Source organism: Raphanus sativus, chromosome 2 (genome assembly GCF_000801105.2).
Source record: "Raphanus sativus cultivar WK10039 chromosome 2, ASM80110v3, whole genome shotgun sequence".
NCBI lineage: Eukaryota > Viridiplantae > Streptophyta > Magnoliopsida > Brassicales > Brassicaceae > Raphanus > Raphanus sativus.
Window position 1 is genome coordinate 12367022 of NC_079512.1, and position 21059 is coordinate 12388080.

Genomic DNA, 21059 nt, shown 5'->3' on the forward strand with positions numbered 1-21059 from the left:
TGTTGGGGTCAAAATGGTCAAGACGAAATCGATGTCCGAAAGTCTCGGAAAACTATGAAAAATGTTAAAGCCACCTTCGAGGACTAATTGTTTATCTGAGAAACTTAAGAAAAATTAGTTCGAGATTCACCATCTCGAAATCAATGCTAGAAACATTTTTCTACACAAGGAAACCTCGGAAAACATAAAAACGCAAGAAACACGAACACGCCAAGGAACGAGCAGCCAAAACCGAGCGTGGCCCGTGGCCGCCGGGCGGCTAAGCCCATGCTGGCGTGGCCGCCGGCGGTAGCGCCCGTGCTGGCCGTGGCGCGGGCGGCTAGCCCCGGCTGGCCGTGGCTGCCGGCGCTAGCGCCGTGCTGGCCGTGGCCGCCGGGCGGCTAAGCCCGTGCTGGCCGTGGCCGCGCGGCTAGCGCCCGTGCTGGCCGTGGCCGCCGGGCGGCTAGCCCGTGCTGGCCGTGGCCGCCGGCGGCTAGCGCCCGTGCTTGGCCGTGGCCCGCCGGGCGGCTAGCCCCGTGCTGGCCGTGGCCGCCGGGGCTAGCGCCCGTGCTGGCCGTGGCCGCCGGGCGGTAGCCCCGTGCTGGCCGTGGCCGCCGGCGGCTAGCGCCCGTGCTGGCCGTGGTCGCCGGCGGCTAGCCCCGTGCTGGCTCGGGTCGTCGGACGGCTAGTCTCGTGCGTAAATTCCAAACCTCCGGGTCGCCAGAAATCCGTGTTTCGCGACTTTCCGAGTCCTTGCAAGTAAAACTCCTTTTTCTGTTCCGGGATTTCTGAAAACTCCTAAGACATCAACGGGTAGGAAGACTTCGTATAAAACGGTGATGGTTATCGTACAACACCATTCACCTCAGCAATGGATCGAAGATCTTCCAAAAGACTCGACATCCAAGTAGGAGCATCCTTTCAGAGAAATCGTAGAAAAACAGCGGAAGCCCGGAATGCGGCCCGAAAGGGACCAACTCCGATCGGACGACCAGTTTACGATTTTCTAAAAGGATAGATGCGACGGTTTACAATTATCTTCGCTGACAAATGATAAACTTCCGAAAAGATAAATGTCAACTTCCGAAAGGATAAATGTCAACTTTCCGAAAAGATAAATGTCAACTTTCCCGATAAACGGGAAAGCCGACGAAAATGGAAAAAGTCCAGCCCACGGCAGACTCAGCCCACCAAGGATAGACCGTCATATGGGAGTATATAAGCAATGCTAGGAGCAGAGGAAGGGGGATCCGAAATCAGAAGAAAGAAACCACCCCAGAGCAATTTAGAACTTAGGCGCTTATTTCCTTTTTTAGCGAGCTGCGACTCAACTAGGTTAGATCTAGGATTCGAGACTAGCGACGATCGACAGCTCTTGCGGCCGAGATCTCGACCTGTTGTCCAAACGCTTTCCGCAGATTCGGAAATAAGATTCTTTCTTTTTGCTCTACTTATTTTGCGTATTTATTCTCAATTAGACTTGTTTTAACTCTGTCGTGCGTGGCCCAGCAGATAGCCGGGATCCTCGGGGAAAACTAGGTCAACTTAGTTTTCCTACGTTTTAACTTAACTAAAATCGACAGTGCGAATTTCGGTTCCCACAGTTTGGCGCTAGAAGGAGGGGATTCACGGCTTTATCTTTTCTCGCAACTACGCACGCCCGGTTAAGCATGTCTGTTGACGCGGAAAAAGACAAGCAAACACACGACGGACCAGCCGTCGATGTCAACGCTGAGAAGACTCCTGACGGAAACGTATCGACGGTCACTGCCGAGGCAAACACCGCGATGCTGGACCAGATGAAGGAACTGTTCGCCACCGCCAGAAACGGTCGGAAGAACAGGAGAAACTAATGGCTTCACTCGCTAAACAGGTCAATACCTTAACAGCGAAAAGCAAACTCCCGCGCGGATCCACCAAGGTGAGACGTGTCAGGAGGCTGGACTTCGGACCTTCCGAAGACCAAGAAAAAGATGCCCCGAGAAAATCCCCGGAACTCGTCCCTGACGATACCACTCCGACGGGGCAGAAGAAAACGACGGGCAACCTTCCACCTCCCGCAAGGGACAACGAAGGAGACGACGTCGAAAGAATTAATCTGGATGTCAGCGATCAATCGGATCCGTCCGACGAAGACGCCGACATCCACCACCGAAGGACCCGAAGTCAGTCAGCTCGACTGGCGGCAGCCTTCGAAAAACCCATGACGGAAGAGGAAGAAGACCTCTACTGGTCAGAGCAAGAAAGGCTGGCTGAGGATCAGACTCGGGCCTATCGCCGCCAGCGTAGACAGAAGAGCGCAAACGGCACCAGCGAGATTCACGATCTACGTGAGTACATCGCCAAAACTGCAGCCGAGGTGAAAGGGTAAAATCGCAGATTCACCACGCGACCAGCACTGCCCCCGAGATCGACCTGCTCCTCGAGGAGTCGAGAAAAACCCCGTTCACCTCTCGAATCACGGAGGCGCGAGTCTCGGATCCTGAGAAAATAAAGCTTCCCACCTACGATGGAACCACAGATCCAAAGGCACATTTGCAGTCTTTCCAGATTGCAATGGCAAGGTCTAAACTTCCGGAGCGGGAAAAGGATGTCGGCTGCTGTCTCCTGTTCGTCGAGAACCTCAGAGGTGCTGCGCTCGAATGGTTCTCACACTTGAAAAGAAACTCCATCGGAAGTTTCCGCCAGCTTGCTTCAGCTTTTCTGAAGCAATTCTCCATGTTCATGGACAGGGAAACTTCCGACGTGGACCTTTGGAGCCTAATTCAAAAGGAAGACGAACCGCTCCGCGACTACATAAAGAGGTTCAAACTCGTAATGTCCAGGGTAACAGGCCTCAGCGATAGAGTCGCCATCGACGCCCTAAGGAAGAACTCTGGTACAAATCGAAGTTCCGAAAGTGGATTTCTCTTGAAAGGCCACGCACCATCCAAGATACCCTCCACAAGGCAACGGATTTCATCATCATGGAAGAAGAGATGAAAATCCTAGCGCAAAAAGCATGGACCGCCAAAAGCGTCCGGCAAGAAGAAAACCTCTCGTAACGACAAGTACGTCCATCACGAGGGGGAAGACGTCCAAGGCGAACATAATTACGCCGTTAATTCCGAGCAAGGAAGGACCTCCGGAAACACCTGGACGCGGAACTCGTACAAGGACAACTCCAGCTGCGAGTTCCATCAGACGAGAGGTCACTCCACCGCCAACTGCAAAGTCCTCGGCGCTAGACTCATTATGAAGCTGCTCGACGGTAAACTAGCAACGGTCAAGAGCATGAAAGACCTGATCCTGGATTCTGACCGTCCGCCGAGGACCGACGGAGCCAATCCCGATAACGCTCCTGGAACTCAATCGGGCGAAAAACGCGAACGGAGACAAGACGGCGAAGGAAACAACAACAACCGCCAAAGGATCAACATGGTCATCGGAGGATCGCATTTTTACCAGGACTCTGTGTCGTCAATCAAAAGCCTACGGACGGAAGGCTGAGACAAGCCCCGGATGGTGCCCAGAGGACGACGTTCCCAGTCACGCAATCACATTCGAGGAACAGGATACGACCGGACTCGATAAACCCCACTACGATCCTCTGGTCATCGACTTGGTGATTCAAGATCTCGAAGTCGGCCGCATCCTCATCGACACAGGAAGCACGGTCAATATCATGTTCCGCGACACTCTGCAAAGGATGAACATACCCCTCGGAGAAGTCATCCCAGAGCCAAGACCACTGACTGGATTCTCGGCGTCACATCCATGACCCTCGGAAAAATCAGACTCCCGGTCATGGCTAAAGAAGTCACGAAGATCGTCGAATTCGCGGTAGTGGATAACCCGGCTATCTATAACGCCATAATGGGAACTCCTTGGATAAATGCCATGAAGGCAGTCCCGTCCACTTACCATCTCGGCGTCAAATTTCCAACACCAACTGGAACAGCGGTAATCTGGGGAAGCCAAAAACAGTCGCGACTCTGCTTCCTAGCCGAACGTAAACTTCGCAGCAATCGGAACGCCCAGTAGCTAACCCGAAGCGAACCAAGAAGAACCTGAGTACCTCCGAGAACTCAGCAAAAAGCAACTCGGATTTGTCCGAACAGGCCACAACTCAGGAAATTGGAAAAATCCTCGAGTCCGTCGCCGAAAAAAACGGATGATCCAACTCCCGACGCGACCGCCGACTTAGCTGAAACAGTCAAGGCGCCAGAAATCGTGGAGTAATAACAACCGTGATAGAAGCAGAACTACGAGATGGCTTGATCCTCGCAAGAGGTACGTAGGCAGCTCGTCGCAACCCGACGGGTTCAGCTATCCCCCTCGCCAAAAAGGGGGGGGGGGGGAGATGGGAACGGATATCCTTGTACTCCCGCAAAAAACACTTTTCGCGTATAGTCTACATTATAAATGATAAATCCTTTTGATTCAAATGCTTACTTAAACGCATAAACATTAAGGAAAACGAAAATCATATCTTTAAGGAACGCGAGACGTCGTTAGTTCCCAAAAGTCTCGATTCTCCATTTTCCTCCAAACAGTCCATCCGCGACTCTAAAAACTCCACTAAACAGTCCATCCGCGACTCTAAAAACCATTTCCGTCGATTGGCCCCGACGGAAAAATACAGAAACGTTTCACTCAATCAAATTCGTAGTCCGGCTTCTAACGAAGTCCTTTTGCATCCGACAAGGATATCATAGCGCGCTATACAAAAAATCCAAATTTTGGTTAGCTCTTCGTAAAGGAAGTAGCTCGACTCGTACCCAAACGAATCATATAAGCCGATAAGCACTTCGCAGATTCTAGAACGGCACGAGTCAGGTCAAAATCGCAAACAAGCAAAACGAAAGCCGATTTGTCATCGCACAGCTTCAGTCCGAAAGTAGACCTAGGTCTTGCCCTAAACCCGGCCTTGCTGGTATCTAAGACATCTCATAGGCATAAGTATCCAGAATACGAGATCCCAAAACTTGCCTCTTATCGCTTACAAACCTAACGTTCACTACGAAGTGACCTACGGACCTAGCGACAAAAAAAAAGAGATTGAATGCGAAGTGACTACGCGTATTCAAACCCTCAACACTTGACGAAAGTATAAATCAAAACGCATAGTTCATGAAAGGCATTTATAACAGGGATCCGAAAGCCACCAACGGCTGATCCCGAAAAACATAAAGTCACACGACCTCCTAAGGTCGCAACACATACGTACAAACGGCCACACTTGGCCAATCATAAGTTATAATCAAATTCATAGCAGTCGGTTAGAGATATTCCGAACGAAGAGTCGGGCTGATCAACCTCCTCATCCCGTCGCCCACGTTTGGGTCCTCGCCTACATCCGCCGTATCCTCCGAGACCTGGATAGGATTCCACAGTTCTCGAATTCTTCCTTCAATCGGAGGAACAAAGGATTCGGCGTTGGCACATATCCTCATCGAGCCATCCATCGTGGCAAGTTCGCCGGAAAGAGAGAGGTTCCCACGTTGCATCTTGCCGAGAGTACCGACCGAACCACGGCACTCGCGAAAATCACCTACAAAGTCCTGAGCATCTTTGTATGCTTCGAACTCAGTAGAAAAAATTTCGGCCCTTCGGTTCATCTCGGCGGCGGCTCTTCTCCGTCCGCTCCTCTCCGCGCGAACAAGGGCCCGAGCCTGGATTTTGGCTTGCTGGCGATTTTGCTCCTCCATCTCCAATCGATACTTAGCAAACTCCCTTGCCGTTTCCTCCACTTTAAAACGGGCCAACCGGGCGGTGCGGAAACTCCCATCAATCGATGCATTCCAAACTCTCACGGCCTGCAAAGAAGCCTAGGTCAAAATAAAAAGAAAAGAGAAGTTACTCGAGTTTCAAGAACAACCTCGTTGACCAAGCGAGCACCCTCCGCAGTCACTTTATCCCTTTCCTCGTTGTCCAAAGACTCGTCACGGGAAAACGCCGGAGGAAGTTCGTCAAAGAAGTCACCCGGGGGAGGAACATCCCGACTCTCTGAGGTAAAGCCAGGGTCGTATCTCGGCGTCGCGCCATCTCCCGACGAGGCCTCAATAGCGATCCCTTTATCTTTACGAGGTCTCCGCCTCTGTCTTAAAGGGGCAAAAACGTAGGACCTATCGTTGATGCAAGGACGTGTACCACCTCGCGATCGGAGAAGCGCGACAGCCCCTCGAATCCGGTCGAGAGTGAAGGAGTTCCAGGAACAAGGCCTCGACCTAAAAAGATCCCTCCTGACCGCGAGATCGGAAGGAACATGCGCGAGACACCTGTTCTCTAAAAAAAAAAAAAAAAAAAAAAACAAACACGTTCGATATTCGCCTTTCGAATGTTAAAAGAGGTAATGCAATAATTTTTACCTCGCTGGTACGACCAGTCCGTCGGGAATAGGTGGAGAAAGCCTTCCTCAACAGACTCTCCGTCTATCCTCACAAAAAAGAAACGATCGACATAATCCTTGGCATGCGAAGTGACTCCATTGATCACCGAAAAATTGGTCCTCGCCTTCATGGAGTAAACTCCATTGATACTCGTCGCCTTGGAGTTCCATAACCCCTCGAAATCGGCAGGGCTAAGATCTATCCCTAACTCGTAACTCAGGATCACAACGCCGAGCCAGCTCTCCAAAGCTGACACGTTCAGCTGGCTGATTGAGATTCCGAAACGGTCAAGGGCCTGAACGATGACCCCAGGGATTGGGAACCACAACCGACATTGCGTCAAGAACGCTTCGTAACAGTAAAATAACCTTCCGGAGGATGCTCCGAACTCTCATTCCCCCGGGGAATGCGGAACATGACTCCCTCCGGAACTCCATAGTACTCTCGCAGAGTTTCAAGATACTCGGGGATACTTCGCTCGGTGAGTCGATTTCTCCACGCGCCTTCAGAGGTCGCCGGGGAATCGGGATCACGGGAAGGGGAGCATCAGTGCCAAAGACAGCATCGCAGTACGCGTTCCTGTTGATCTCCGAAACCTCAGGCTTCGGATTTTCTTCCTCAGCGTGAAAACTATCCGAGGACGAGCGAGACTGCCTCCTCGAGATTTTCGATCTTGAAGTCATTCTTTTCTTAAAAGCAGAGAGAGAATTTGCAAGAGAGAGATTAACTTGAGAAATCTTGGGTGAAGTAAGAATGGTAAAGAATTCACAAGTCTTTATAGGCAAAATTTTTACTATTCACCCCGACCTTCGGCACGATTTCGTCTCCATACTTTCCTCGTGAACCATACCGCAAGCTAGGACCAACGAACCCTACGGCTCCTAGCTAGCTGGGGGGCTAACTGTTGGGGTCAAAATCGGTCAAGACGAAATCGATGTCCGAAAGTCTCGGAAAAACATGAAAAATGTTAAAAGCCACCTCGAGAGACTAATTGTTAATCGAGAAACCTTAAGAAAAATTAAGTTCGAGATTCACCATCTCGAAATCAACTGCTAGAAACATTTTCTACACAAGGAAAAACCTACGGAAAACTAAAAACGCAAGAAACACGAACACGCCAAAGGAACCGAGCAGCCAAAACCGAGCGTGGCCGTGGCCGCCGGGCGGCTAAGCCCCGTGCTGGCCGTGGCCGCCGGCGGCTAGCGCCCGTGCTGGCCGTGGCCGCCGGGCGGCTAGCCCCGTGCTGGCCGTGGCCGCCGGCGGCTAGCGCCCGTGCTGGCCGTGGCCGCCGGGCGGCTAAGCCCCGTGCTGGCCGTGGCCGCCGGCGGCTAGCGCCCGTGCTGGCCGTGGCCGCCGGGCGGCTAGCCCCGTGCTGGCCGTGGCCGCCGGCGGCTAGCGCCCGTGCTGGCCGTGGCCGCCGGGCGGCTAGCCCCGTGCTGGCCGTGGCCGCCGGCGGCTAGCGCCCGTGCTGGCCGTGGCCGCCGGGCGGCTAGCCCCGTGCTGGCCGTGGCCGCCGGCGGCTAGCGCCCGTGCTGGCCGTGGTCGCCGGGCGGCTAGCCCCGTGCTGGCTCGGGTCGTCGGACGGCTAGTCCTCGTGCGTAAATTCCAAACCTCCGGGTCGCCAGAAATCCGTGTTTCGCGACTTTCCGAGTCCTTGCAAGTAAAACTCCTTTTTCTGTTCCGGGATTTCTGAAAACTCCTAAGACATCAACGGGTAGGAAGACTTCGTATAAAACGGTGATGGTTATCGTACAACACCATTCACCTCAGCAATGGATCGAAGATCTTCCAAAAGACTCGACATCCAAGTAGGAGCATCCTTTCAGAGAAATCGTAGAAAAACAGCGGAAGCCCGGAATGCGGCCCGAAAGGGACCAACTCCGATCGGACGACCAGTTTACGATTTTCTAAAAGGATAGATGCGACGGTTTACAATTATCTTCGCATGACAAATGATAAACTTCCGAAAAGATAAATGTCAACTTTCCGAAAGGATAAATGTCAACTTTCCGAAAAGATAAATGTCAACTTTCCCGATAAACGGGAAAGCCGACGAAAATGGAAAAAGTCCAGCCCACGGCAGACTCAGCCCACCAAGGATAGACCGTCATATGGGAGTATATAAGCAATGCTAGGAGCAGAGGAAGGGGGATCCGAAATCAGAAGAAAGAAACCACCCCAGAGCAATTTAGAACTTAGGCGCTTATTTCCTTTTTTAGCGAGCTGCGACTCAACTAGGTTAGATCTAGGATTCGAGACTAGCGACGATCGACAGCTCTTGCGGCCGAGATCTCGACCTGTTGTCCAAACGCTTTCCGCAGATTCGGAAATAAGATTCTTTCTTTTTGCTCTACTTATTTTGCGTATTTATTCTCAAATTAGACTTGTTTTAACTCTGTCGTGCGTGCCCAGCAGATAGCCGGGATCCTCGGGGAAAACTATGTCAACTTAGTTTTCCTACGTTTTAACTTAACTAAAATCGACAGTGCGAATTTCGGTTCCCACAATGAAATACCCTAGGCTAGCTCTTGTTTAATTGAATCAATCTCGTGTTTATTTTGCTTGTTAGCTATCGCCTCTTTTAACCAAATCATATTTTCTTCTTAGCTTGATTCTGAAACTTATAGAACTAGAGTGTAGACTGGTCCTCTGGATTTGAATCTCAAATACTACAATTGCATCTGTTAACTTGGCAGTAGCAAGGATTCATTTTTAGTGTATCATATATTAAGCTAGCTTTGTATAAACTTTATGGACTTCTAGAACTCATTCTAGAGTCTGAGGATCTTGCCAATATAAGGATGTTTTGATTCCATATAATTTTCTATTATCCAGCTTCCCCTTAATGTTGGATGGTCGGATTCACTAAGATAACTATCCGTGTACCTAGGCTTTAAACAACTTGTCCGTGGATATCTCAAGGTATATAGAAACGTGGGGAACTTATATAAAACGTATCCAACATCTATTCCCATCCTATCATCTTATATTTCTCTGGTGGAGCAATAGAATTTATAAGTGGCACTTCTTTATGTGCTAAGATGAGATGTGTCTGGCCTTTGACCCGGTTTAGTCAATGGGATGGGTATCAATGTTCACTTCTGTGCGTGTATGTCCATGTAGAATAAAAGGTGGGTTTTTATTCTTATCCTTCCCCCTGGACATATCATACATTCTTAAAATACTTTTAGAATGTGAATCATGTAAAGATATGTAGCCTTTTAGGCGATTTTTTCTTTATGTTCTTGTCCTTTCATTATGAATATTCGTGTCCACATTGAGTCATGAGATGTTTTCTACATTCTCCATGATCATATAATGTTTATCAAACCCTTTGGGACGTGAACACTTTAATCTATATTCACTTGGACGTTTTGAAGTAACATGTTTTCCTTATCCTTAGATTAATCCGAATGAGATAAGACTCTCTTTGTTCTTGTGAACTCTTTGATGTTTCAATATCGTATATGTCCATGTTACGTGAAGTGATTAACACTTACCCCATGGACATATCATATTTGAATACTTTTAGACGTGAGTTCACTTAGCTTTTACCAAGACTTGTAGTCTTTGCCATCATACAATCTTATTTGGGCGGTTTTTCTTTAAAGAAACACTTTGTTTCTTTTGCCCATGGATTCATTATAAAACTATCCATTCATCAATTCTTAAGTCTTTCACTTATAAGAATGAGTATTGTACACGTCCTCTCTTTGTGTACATAACCTCAAATATGAATACAATGCACACGACCTGAGTCTGCCAAACATGTACTTCTTTAGAAGAATGGGTACAAGTTATGGTCGTGTGTAATCTTAAGATTGTATGGTTTGATCTTGTAAGATCATCTCTGTTTTTAAGAACAAGAGTGGACTTTTTATTTTTAGAAAATACAACTTTCATTAATTCAAAGATAGTAAAACTAGGAAGTGAATAATGTTAAAGGAAAAATAGAAAGGTATGAAATAACTAAGTAAGAACACTAAGGGCTTGATGTCGAGTCATCATGGTGATCTATTCTCTTATGCTTCACTGGATTAATCTTTCTTGTGATCCATCCGACCACACTCTTCTTGATCCATGAGAATATCTTTGACAATTTTCCTTCATCTTTCCGAACCACGTTGGCTTTTCTTTTAAAGCTTTTCTGATAGAGAACAGCTAGATACTTGGGAGTTTTACATCTCTGTCCTGAATGGTTTTTCATTCCACAATTATTGCAAAACTTAGACCATCCCCACGTCCATATCCTCTCTTGACATGGTTGGTTTCTAAGTCAGCCTTGCCGGCTGGTAGTGCAATAGCCAGTGGCAATGGAGTTGATCCTGTAGTCTTTCTTTCACTACTGCTCATTAGCAACTCATGACTATGTTACCATACAGTGGGGCGAGCCATAGACTTTATAGTAAGCATTTAGGGTCAATGAATCTTATAGGCTTTACATAATGGTTCATGCCTATCGTTTTGACATCTTTAATCTATGCCTTATTGATGCACAAGGATTTCATCTTTAAGTATATTTAAGATACTTACTTTGTAGTCCCAAAAAATCTTTGTTTGTCCCAAATTTAATCTTTCCCAAAACATTCATTTCAATGCTTTCTTTTGATAGTCTTTTGGGAAGTGTCTCCAAAGGTTCCTAGGATATTTTCTTTAGATCAAAATATTCTTGTATACTCTAGTTCTCGAGAACTTTGTTGCTTTAGACAACTCTATATCCTCTGAGACTTATATATATTATCCAGTGGACTTATATAATTAGGCGGTTTACATCCTTGAACCGCAAGTATAAGTTTTTCTTTCTTATGTGCCAGACTTATCTAGGAATCTCAATGTTTGTTGCATCCACCATAAGGAACTTATCTCCTTATAATTGATTCCTGGTCTTTGTGAGATCCTTGTGCATATGGTCGTGCCTTATACTTGGCTATCTCACCATGTTTGATTTCTTTTACTCACATAGAATCATTCCTGTCCAACTGGTTTTCTGTCTAGAGGTGTCCGAACTATAGGACCAAAACCTCTCTTTCTTAACTCCACGTCTCCTTATCCATTTGATCTTAATCTCATGTGTTTGAATGCATTAATATGGACGTGGGTCTCATGATCCTCATTGATCTCATGATCTTTGAGTGCTACATTGCGCATTGTATATTGTTAACTTCGAGTACTCGTTTGTTCCTTTTGTGTCCTAGACATGACATAACTTTATTGAGGTTTTATTATGACCTTTAATACCCTGAAGCTTGGCGTCCCAAACATCATTAGGTACCTTAGGTACAACCATTTCTTATGGTTTCCTCATCTGTGATCACTGCTTTAGTTTTGTACATGTACATTTTGATTATGTCTAGAATTCCCTCATCCACGGATTTGCACCTTACTTTAATATCCGAGGGATCTTATCTTTAGAACTTATTGATCTAACTTGTTTAGATTCAGTAGCAACTTGATTGTGTTCTATTGAACATCAAATCTTATTTGGTGCATTCATAGCTGGTAGAAATGACTTAGTCATTCTATTCGGGTCAGGAATCTGGCAATTATATTGATATATGGTGTTTTTCACATCATAGTATATATGTTTTCATTTGTTTCAAGTCACTAATTCGTGTCAGTCTAGTCCTTTTTGACCTTTTACAGGTCTGGAGTTAGCAGAAGAAAGAAGAGAAGGTGCCTGATGAAAAGAAGTCATTTTTGGAGCATTCCTGCGGAGAACACTCAGGAGAACAGTCCCGAGACTGTTCTCTCTCAAGCGGAACAAGCAGACGGAGTGATCCGGAGATTGTTCCAGACGAATATGGAAACTCCTATTTCAGAAATTAAACCCCTGTTGCCCTAATCTCTTTTCTTCTGATTGGCGCCTCCATATAAAACGCCATCTATCTATTTTCTATTTTCTTACGCTAGTTTTTACAAGAGAACACTGAGTATTTTGCGATCTGCAACTTGTAAGGGAGAAGAATCCATCCTCTCATAGAGAAGATCATCTGAACCCTATTATTTCACACTCTGTTCTTATGCAATTTTATTCAGGATTTATGTCTTTGTCTATGTGCATCATGATCGAGTAGTGACCTTGCTCGCCTAGGGTTTTTAGGGTGTTGAGACATGAGCTAAACATAGATAAGCGATCCATAAATGTTCTTCATTCATACTGTTCTTACTGCTTTTATTAACCTGACCACTTGATGTTAGATCATTAGTTCATCACCTAGTTAACCGCTTAGGATGATAACTTGACATGTATTGAATGAGCTTAGTATCCCTAATCAGCGAAAGTAGATATTAGGGTGGTAAGTGAACTGATCGGACCTGTTCTCTAAAGCTTGCAATCGATCTTCATCCCAACGACAGTTAGGTGGTGAGATCGATCTGCAAAGCGATCACCACCACGACAGTGGAGTGTTCCAGCTGAGTGATCCGAGTTCTAGAAAGCACTTCATCGCGTTTGAATAATTGTTTGGCTCCAATTCAACACCCAATGAAATACCCTAGGCTAGCTCTTGTTTAATTGAATCAATCTCGTGTTTATTTTGCTTGTTAGCTATCGCCTCTTTTAACCAAATCATATTTTCTTCTTAGCTTGATTCTGAAACTTATAGAACTAGAGTGTAGACTGGTCCTCTGGATTTGAATCTCAAATACTACAATTGCATCTGTTAACTTGGCAGTAGCAAGGATTCATTTTTAGTGTATCAAGTTTTGGCGCCGTTGCGACGGGGACCAGATTTTTTACCTCTAATTTTCGGTTTCATATCTAGTCTAAGATATCTAACTCGTGTTATTTTCTTTGTTTCAGCTGATGATCCAGGTGCATGACCAGTAGACATACTCGGAGCAACGCACAAGGACCATTGCATCAGCTTTCTAACGAGGAACTAGCGAGATTGGAACGACAGAACCGTCAACAGCCGAGATCAACGAACACCAACATGGGTGATCATCCAGATGATCTCACTGCTGCGTTTGCACTCATGCAACAGCAGATGCAGCAGATGCAGCAGACGATCCAAGCGCAGCAAGCTGCTGCCGAGCAAGCTGCTCTGAATGCTGCGAACCAACAGGAGGAAGTGGTCCAGATCGGCCAGAGAAACTTACTGCGTAATCTGCCTGCTACGCGATCTGCCATAACCCCTCCACCGTGCACTAGGCAAGACTTCGAGATCAAGCCAGCCTTGATAAGTCTAGTGCAAAGGAAGATCTTCAATGGACTTCCTGCTGAGATACCGATGGACCACATCGAGCACTTCGAGAAGATGTGTGGTTTCACTAAAGCGAATGGAGTACCACCCGATTACATCAAGTGTACTTTGTTCCCTTTCTCTCTTGATGGGAAAGCTGCTCGCTGGCTTGATTCACTACCCACCGGATCACTCACCACTTGGGAACAAGTCCGAGAGGCTTTCTTAAGCCACTTCTACACGAAATCGAAGACGGCAGCTCTGAGACAGAAGATCGTGACCTTCAAACAGCTGGTGGACGAGCCGTTCTGCGATGCTTGGGAGCGATTCAATGTTTACCGCAGAGAGTGCCCACATCATGGTTTTGAGGAAGACTATCTGATGGGAGTGTTCTATGATGGAGTAGGCTGGGAGTACAGGAACGCTTTGAACTCAGCCAGTAAGGGAGACTTCATGACTCAGTCCACTCAAGGTGCATTCGAGTTGATAGAGAACAGCTAGATACTTGGGAGTTCTACATCTCTGTCCCGAATGGTTTTTCATTCCAAAATTATTGCAAAACTTAGACCATCCCCACGTCCATATCCTCTCTTGACATGGTTGGTTTCTAAGTCAGCCTTGCCGGCTGGTAGTGCAATAGCCAGTGGCAATGGAGTTGATCCTGTAGTCTTTCTTTCACTACTGCTCATTAGCAACTCATGATTTTGCTCAGCTTGCAACAATCTTGCTATTAGAGATGCATAGGTGGTGAAGCCCATCTCTCTATATTGTTGTAGTAACAATAAGTTGGTAGGGTGAAAGGTGGAGAGTCTTTTCCAACATATCTTCATCAGTCACTACCTCACCACATAGTTTCATTTCGAAAACTATTCTGAGTAGTGCAAAGTTATATTCTCCCACAGACTTATAGTCTCGGAATCTGAGGTTGATCCATTCTCGTAAAGCTTTGGTATGTATAACCTCTTGGATACAATTTCTATTTTCTAGATCTGTCCAAAGCTTTGAGGGATCATCGGTTAGATATAGACTTTTGAGTTTTAGACAGAGATGATGGCGAGTGTTCAGGAGTTCTATCTTCCTTGCAATGTTACCCTTTGTGAAGCGTTCACATAGTTTATCAGACTCAAGTACGGTCTTAATATCTTGTGCCCATTGCACACATTGCAAGTAGTTTTCTCCTGATATTATGATGGAGGAATTCGACATCTGAAATATTTAGTGTTTCATAAGCTAGATCTTAGTAATATGTTCTGAGGAACTGATTTCAAAAGTTTTCCAGAAAATTATATAAAAAAAACTTTCTAAAAATAGAAACTTTCTAAAAATGGAAACTTTCTAGAAATGGAAATTTTCTAAAAATGGAAACTTTCTAGAAATGGAAACTTTCTAAAAATGGAAACTTTCAAAAAATGGAAACTTTTTAGAAATATAAACTTTCTAGAAATGGAAACTTTCAATCGACCAAAATAGAGTTTATAATATCGATTGGTTTAGGGATTTATAAACTGCTTTGGTTTAATGCTTTCACAATTTGGATTTGGTTTTTATAAGTTTCATAAACCAATTTAGATTGGGGTTTAATAATCGGATATGGTTTAAAGGGTTTCATAATCCGATTCGGTTTGGGTTTTATACAAGTTTTAAATTTCATGAAATTTAGGGTTTGTTTATTAAACAAAGTTATTATATCAAATCTAGCAACCTAATGATTCAATCAACTAGGGTATACGAGTTCTCTAAAGTTCTAATCTCAACCTCAAACATTTTTCATAAAAATTGGATCAATCAAAATTAGGGTTTGATAACTTACCTTTGGATTAACTCGATTTGCTCCTTGGTTCCTTTGGAAATATTAGTCTCAATTGATCTTACTGGGATCCTTTGTTTTCTTTACACAAATTATCAAAAAGAGTTAGTAAGATCAAAGATAATCGGCTGTAAACAAAACTAGAGAGAGAAGTTTGCAGCCTTAGGTTTATTTCCGATTTTGACGGTGCGGCTTGTAGCTGTCGTAGAGAACGCGTCTGATCACGGATTGAGGTGAGGTCTGCGGCGTTGGATACTCCTCTTCAATAGCTTCAAATTGATATGTCGCACGTCTACTGGATCGTTACTTTTTGGGAGATCGATCGATTTGAAGTTGAGTCAAAATTAGGGTTCTTGAGCAATTGACGGCGCACACTAAAACAGAGCGTGGCGGCGCGTCTGAGATCCGATCGTCGCGGGGTTTGCAGCGCTGGCTTCTTCTCGTCGAGATCTTCAAATTGGTATGTGGTACGTTGTGTGGTTCCTTATGGTTTAGAAGAACTAACGGTTTGAAGATCACGCCAGAATTAGAGTTTTGTGTGGCCGCCGGGAATCTAGAGTTTTTCTCGATCAGACTGAGCTCGTGGCTTGGAGAGGCTATCGTGCTGATAAATCTTATTAATGTCGAATATGAGCTCCTTATATAGGGAGTTACAATGTCTAAAACCCTAATAGGCCAGTTACAAGATGGGCCACTAATGGGCTAAAACCTAGTAAGTATATTTTGTCCATCTGAACCAGTCGGTTCATAACACTAACAATAATTTAGTCCATTCTTTCATTTATTAGACTACATCCTTTTGTACATTAGACCAGTGGCGAAGCCAGACTCTTTAATGACCGGGTGCACAAAAATAATATGAATTAAAGGTTAAATAAAAATAGTGAAAAACCTAGAATAGGTGGGGCATTGAACTCAGGTTGGCAGAAAATTATGGGTGCACCCTAACCAACTTAGCCAATTCAAAATCAATTGTCATACGTAAAACACTAAACTTTTAAAATAGACCGGGTGCACGTGCACCCATTGTCTCTAACTTAGCTTCGCCCCTGCATTAGACTACATCCTTTTGTACGTGCAAAAGTTAAACGATATGTACACTTTTATTTAACTGGAAAATATCACACGAAAATGATATAACAGTATGCTTTATATACGATATTTTTTGCCAGATCATATCAATACAAGACTCAAACAATATCAATCGTTTGATCCAGTTGCCAAAAATAAAAAATAAAAAATCAATTGTTTGATCCAGCAACTATATAACAGTAAACTACATCCTATCTATACTTATGTAGACTATATATCTCATCTTTAGGTCCAGATCTGTTCGTGTATTTAGAATAAAAAAAAAATTTGAAATATCTAAAAAAAAAATCTAAAAGTAGCCAAAACACGAAAAATACTTGAAACCCCAAAAAAAATTCCGAAATATTCAAATATCTAAAAATTAAAAATTTTATTCGAAATCTGGTCCGATGTACCAAAAAATACTCAAATTTATCTGAATATCCAAAATATTTTTTAAAAAAATTTGAAATTTTACTCGAACCGTAACTGTTATCGTAAACCCAAACCCAAAACTTTATAAAAAATATCCGTAATACCGGAAATATTTGAAATATCTAAACATACTTAATACACAAAATAATTCTGATCGGGATCTCAAGTAGGACCCGAACACAAACAAAGATTCGTGGGTCCAGAAAGATACCTAGGTAGTTTTCTCAGGATCCGGACCTAAACCAAACCTAAGAAAAAGTTATATAAAATTGTATATATAAAATCTCAAATAAACTAATTAATAAAATATATAAAAGTTATATCTTGAGAAAATTATATAAAAGTTATAAAAGTTATATCTTTTTCAATATAACATGACTTTGTATAATATAATTCAAAAATCTATACTTTCGAAACGCGGATCAAAATATACAAAATCTTAGAATACTAATTCGTATCAAATTATGTTTATAACCTAACGAAACCCGCACTTTTAAAGCGCGGATCAAAATATAGTATTCTATTAAATGTTGAAGATATTCTATTAAATGTGTTTATTGCTCTTAATATAATATTTGCTTTAAATTTTTTGTAATTCCTTGCAAAAAAATTCAGAAAATATTGAATCTCCACCTACACAAGAATTTTTTTGATAAAATTAACTCCAAAATAACATTTTCTTTTGACCTATTTTTTTTCTCCTTATCCATCTACTTTAGTTTTTTTCATGTGGTACAATTTATATATATATATATACTTAGACTTTAAATGTTTAAAAAATATATTTAAATTGTTTTCTTGATACATAAAATTCATTATAAAATTATAGTATATATATATATATATATAAAGTTGAAACTTAGACTTTAAATGTTTAAAAATATATTTAAATTGTTTTCTTGATACATAAAATTCATTATAAAATTATAGTATATTGATAATATTTTTTAATTAAAATATTTCTGTGGATTAAATCTGAGCGCAGATTGGGCTAGGTATTAATATAGTTGGGCTTCAGAAGCCATTGGAATTAAAATAATTGTGTGGAGAAAAAAAAGGGAAAGATATATAGGCGAATCCATAAAATACTAAAAAAATGGGTATAATACCTAGAAGGGCAGAAGAGAGAGAGACGTTACGATTCAAAATTCAAAAAAAAAACGAAAACAAAAGAGCGCGGCTGTTTCGTAATTAACACTAACACTGAGGGGCAGTTTTGGAATAACAAAAAATGGAGCCTCCTGAGTGTGTGTATATATACGCTCGCATCAAAACACTCCAAAACCCTCAAACACTCTCATTTTCTTCATTCCGTCTTGTCTCTCTCTATTTCAAATCTCAAAAAAAAAAAAAGCGAATCATGTCTCTGAGGCCAAGCGCGAAGACGGAGGTGAGACGGAACCGGTACAAAGTGGCGGTGGATGCGGAGGAGGGACGGCGGAGGCGAGAGGATCACATGGTGGAGATCAGGAAGAACAAGAGGGAAGAGAATCTCCAGAAGAAGAGACGCGAAGCCATCTCCTCCTCCTCCTCCTCCGCCGCTCCTCAGGAGGATCTTTCTTCTGCCAAGAAGGTTTTTTGTGTGTTTTGCGATCTATTTTGATAGATTAATTGAATCTGATTGGAGATGAATCGATCGAGTATACTTTTAGATTTTGTAACGGATTGAAAGTTGTGATTGCAGTTGATAGATAATCTACCGGAGATGGTGATTGGGATATGGTCAGAGGATACCAACTCACAACTCGAGACCACCACTCTCCTCAGGAAACTGCTTTCTCTTGGTTTGTCTTTTATTTATTTATTTATTTGTTTTTTTTTTTTTTGGTTAGAGACTTAAAGTAGTTTTCTCTTTGCTTGTATGTTTGTTGTAGAGCAAAACCCACCTATCAATGATGTTATAGCATCTGGTGTTGTTCCTCGCCTTGTGACCTTTCTTTCAAGGGATGATTTTCCCAAACTTCAGGTAAAAGATAGATACATATAGTCAGGGCCGGCCCTGAGCCAAGCCTGATGAAACATTCGCTTCAAGCTCCCGAATTTTTTTAAAAATTTTACATAGAAATAAGCCCCTAAATTTGTAAAAAAGAATAATTTTTTTAAAACTACTTGACTCGTCTACCGCCCCCAAAATCTCAGGGCCCTGGATATAGTTGATCTCTTTTGTTAGCTTGATTTGTGGATGTGGTGTTCAATTCTGCTTGTTTTTGTTTTTTTTATTAGTTTGAGGCAGCTTGGGCGCTCACCAACATTGCTTCAGGGACATCAGAGAACACTAATGTTATCGTTCAAAGTGGTGCTATCCCAAGTTTTATCCATCTTCTCACCTCCCCTAATGAGGAAGTCCGCGAACAGGCTGTTTGGGCATTGGGGAACGTTGCTGGTGACTCACCAAAATGCCGTGACCTCGTCTTGAGTCTAGGTGCCATGTTGCCTCTCCTCTCTCAGTTCCATGACCATACAAAGCTCTCCATGCTTAGGAACGCTACTTGGACTTTGTCAAACTTCTGCAGAGGGAAGCCTCAGCCTTCTTTTGAGCAGACAAGCCCAGCTTTACCGGTTCTCAAGAGGCTTGTGGAATCAACAGATGAAGAAGTTCTCACAGATGCATGCTGGGCTCTGTCATACCTCTCGGACAGCTCAAATGAAAAGATACAGACTGTTATCGATGCTGGCGTTATCCCTCGCCTCATCGATCTCTTAGCGTGAGTATATATATATATATATATATGATTTAACATAAATTAATTATCTGAAATGCTTACTCTTTAACACTTTATCTTTGTTAGTCATTCGGCGCCGGCAGTCCTGATTCCTGCTCTTCGTACCATTGGAAACATTGTTACTGGCGATGATTTACAGACTCAGGTGCGTTTCATCACAATTCTACTTTTTTTTTTTTTTTTTTACTTTGTTTAGTCTTCGTTTTAAGTTTCGAGTGGTTTTATAGAAATCACTCCATTTTTTTGAAGCTAATTCTACTTTTTTTTTAGTTTATTAAGTTGGAAAATAATTTGTCTCTAACTCTTGTTCTATCATAACAGACGGTTCTCGACCATCAAGTGCTTCCTCGTCTTCTCCACCTTCTTACAAACCCTTACAAGAAGAGTATCAAGAAGGAAGCTTGCTGGACCATCTCCAACATTACAGCTGGGAGTTCTAAACAGATACAAGTTAGTTTTTTCTTTTTTTTATATATAACAGAGTCGAGCTTTGTTGTTGTTTGTTTTCTGATTTTTAATATTTAAAAAAAAAAACCGAATGTGCTGCGTGCAGGGAGTGATTGAAGCAGGTATCATTCAGTCTCTTATTGGGGTGCTCCATAACGCAGAGTTCGAAGTGAAAAAAGAAGCTGCTTGGGGGATCTCAAATGCTACTTCTGGTGGCACTCATGATCAAATCAAGTAAAGAACTACAAACAAAACTATGAAGCCTTAAACCAAAGATCATTTTCTAAAACATGTCTTTGCTCTCTCTCTCTCTCTCTCTCGTAGGTTTCTGGTGAGCCAAGGCTGTATCAAACCGCTGTGCGATCTTCTAACCTGCCCGGATCCAAGAATCTTGACGGTTTGTTTAGAAGCGTTGGAGAACATTCTGGTGGTTGGAGAAGCAGTGAAGAGCTTAGGTCATACAGGAGATGATAACCCTTTCGCTACAATGATAGATGAAGCGGAAGGGCTTGAGAAGATTGAGAATCTTCAGAGCCACGACAACAACGATATATACCAAAAGGCTGTGAAAATCCTCGAAACGTTTTGGACTGAAGACGATGATGATGATGAAGGAGCCAACGATGAGAACCACGCTCCGCAAGCCGGTTTCCAGTTCGGAAGCGCTAACGTTGCTGCCCCTCCTAGTCAATTCAACTTCATGTGACGAAGGTATCGAACGGTGATAACGTGAAGTGAAAGAAGTTTTTTCTTGTCTTTTCTACTGCATCATGCACAAGTCACAACTCGTGGATATGAAGAAACACTGTACGAGTAGTATCTTTTGTCTGGTTGTGAAACAGTTAATGTTTGGTGTTTTTTTCAATAACGAGTCTCTATTATATCGGAGTGGAAATTAAAGTTCATTTGTTTGCTCTGTTGATGTTTGCAACGAAACCGTAATCGTGGTCATAGTTTCTTCGTTTTCTTGGGATTAAAGAAAGTTATTACCAAACTTTAGAGTTTATGCACAATAGATTTGATTCTAGCATAAAGGATGATT

At 43.4% G+C, this 21059-nt stretch overlaps 1 protein-coding gene and 1 non-coding gene across 2 annotated transcripts; one reads left to right on the forward strand and one right to left on the reverse strand.

Annotated features, from left to right (window-relative positions):
• Positions 1 to 13792: 13792 nt before the first annotated feature.
• Positions 13793 to 13899, reverse strand: LOC130508830 (small nucleolar RNA R71). The gene has a single exon (XR_008943013.1). It is a non-coding gene; the product is annotated as a small nucleolar RNA R71 (small nucleolar RNA).
• A 4241-nt stretch (positions 13900 to 18140) lies between these two features.
• Positions 18141 to 20934, forward strand: LOC108842556 (importin subunit alpha-3). The gene is made up of 8 exons (XM_018615504.2): positions 18141 to 18420; positions 18532 to 18631; positions 18722 to 18813; positions 19071 to 19552; positions 19637 to 19715; positions 19892 to 20020; positions 20124 to 20251; positions 20342 to 20934. The coding sequence occupies exons 1-8, from the start codon at positions 18208 to 18210 to the stop codon at positions 20721 to 20723; spliced, it is 1605 nt and encodes a 534-aa protein (XP_018471006.2). The 5' UTR covers positions 18141 to 18207; the 3' UTR covers positions 20724 to 20934.
• Positions 20935 to 21059: the final 125 nt, after the last annotated feature.

Excerpts from the sequence above, each read along its gene's own strand:
- LOC108842556 (XM_018615504.2), top strand. The coding sequence starts at position 18,208 with ATGTCTCTGAGGCCAAGCGCGAAGACGGAGGTGAGACGGAACCGGTAC. Across the intron at positions 18,632-18,721 it reads CAGGAAACTGCTTTCTCTTG|AGCAAAACCCACCTATCAAT; the intron begins GTTTGTCTTTTA and ends TGTTTGTTGTAG. Across the intron at positions 20,021-20,123 it reads GGAGTTCTAAACAGATACAA|GGAGTGATTGAAGCAGGTAT; the intron begins GTTAGTTTTTTC and ends TGCTGCGTGCAG.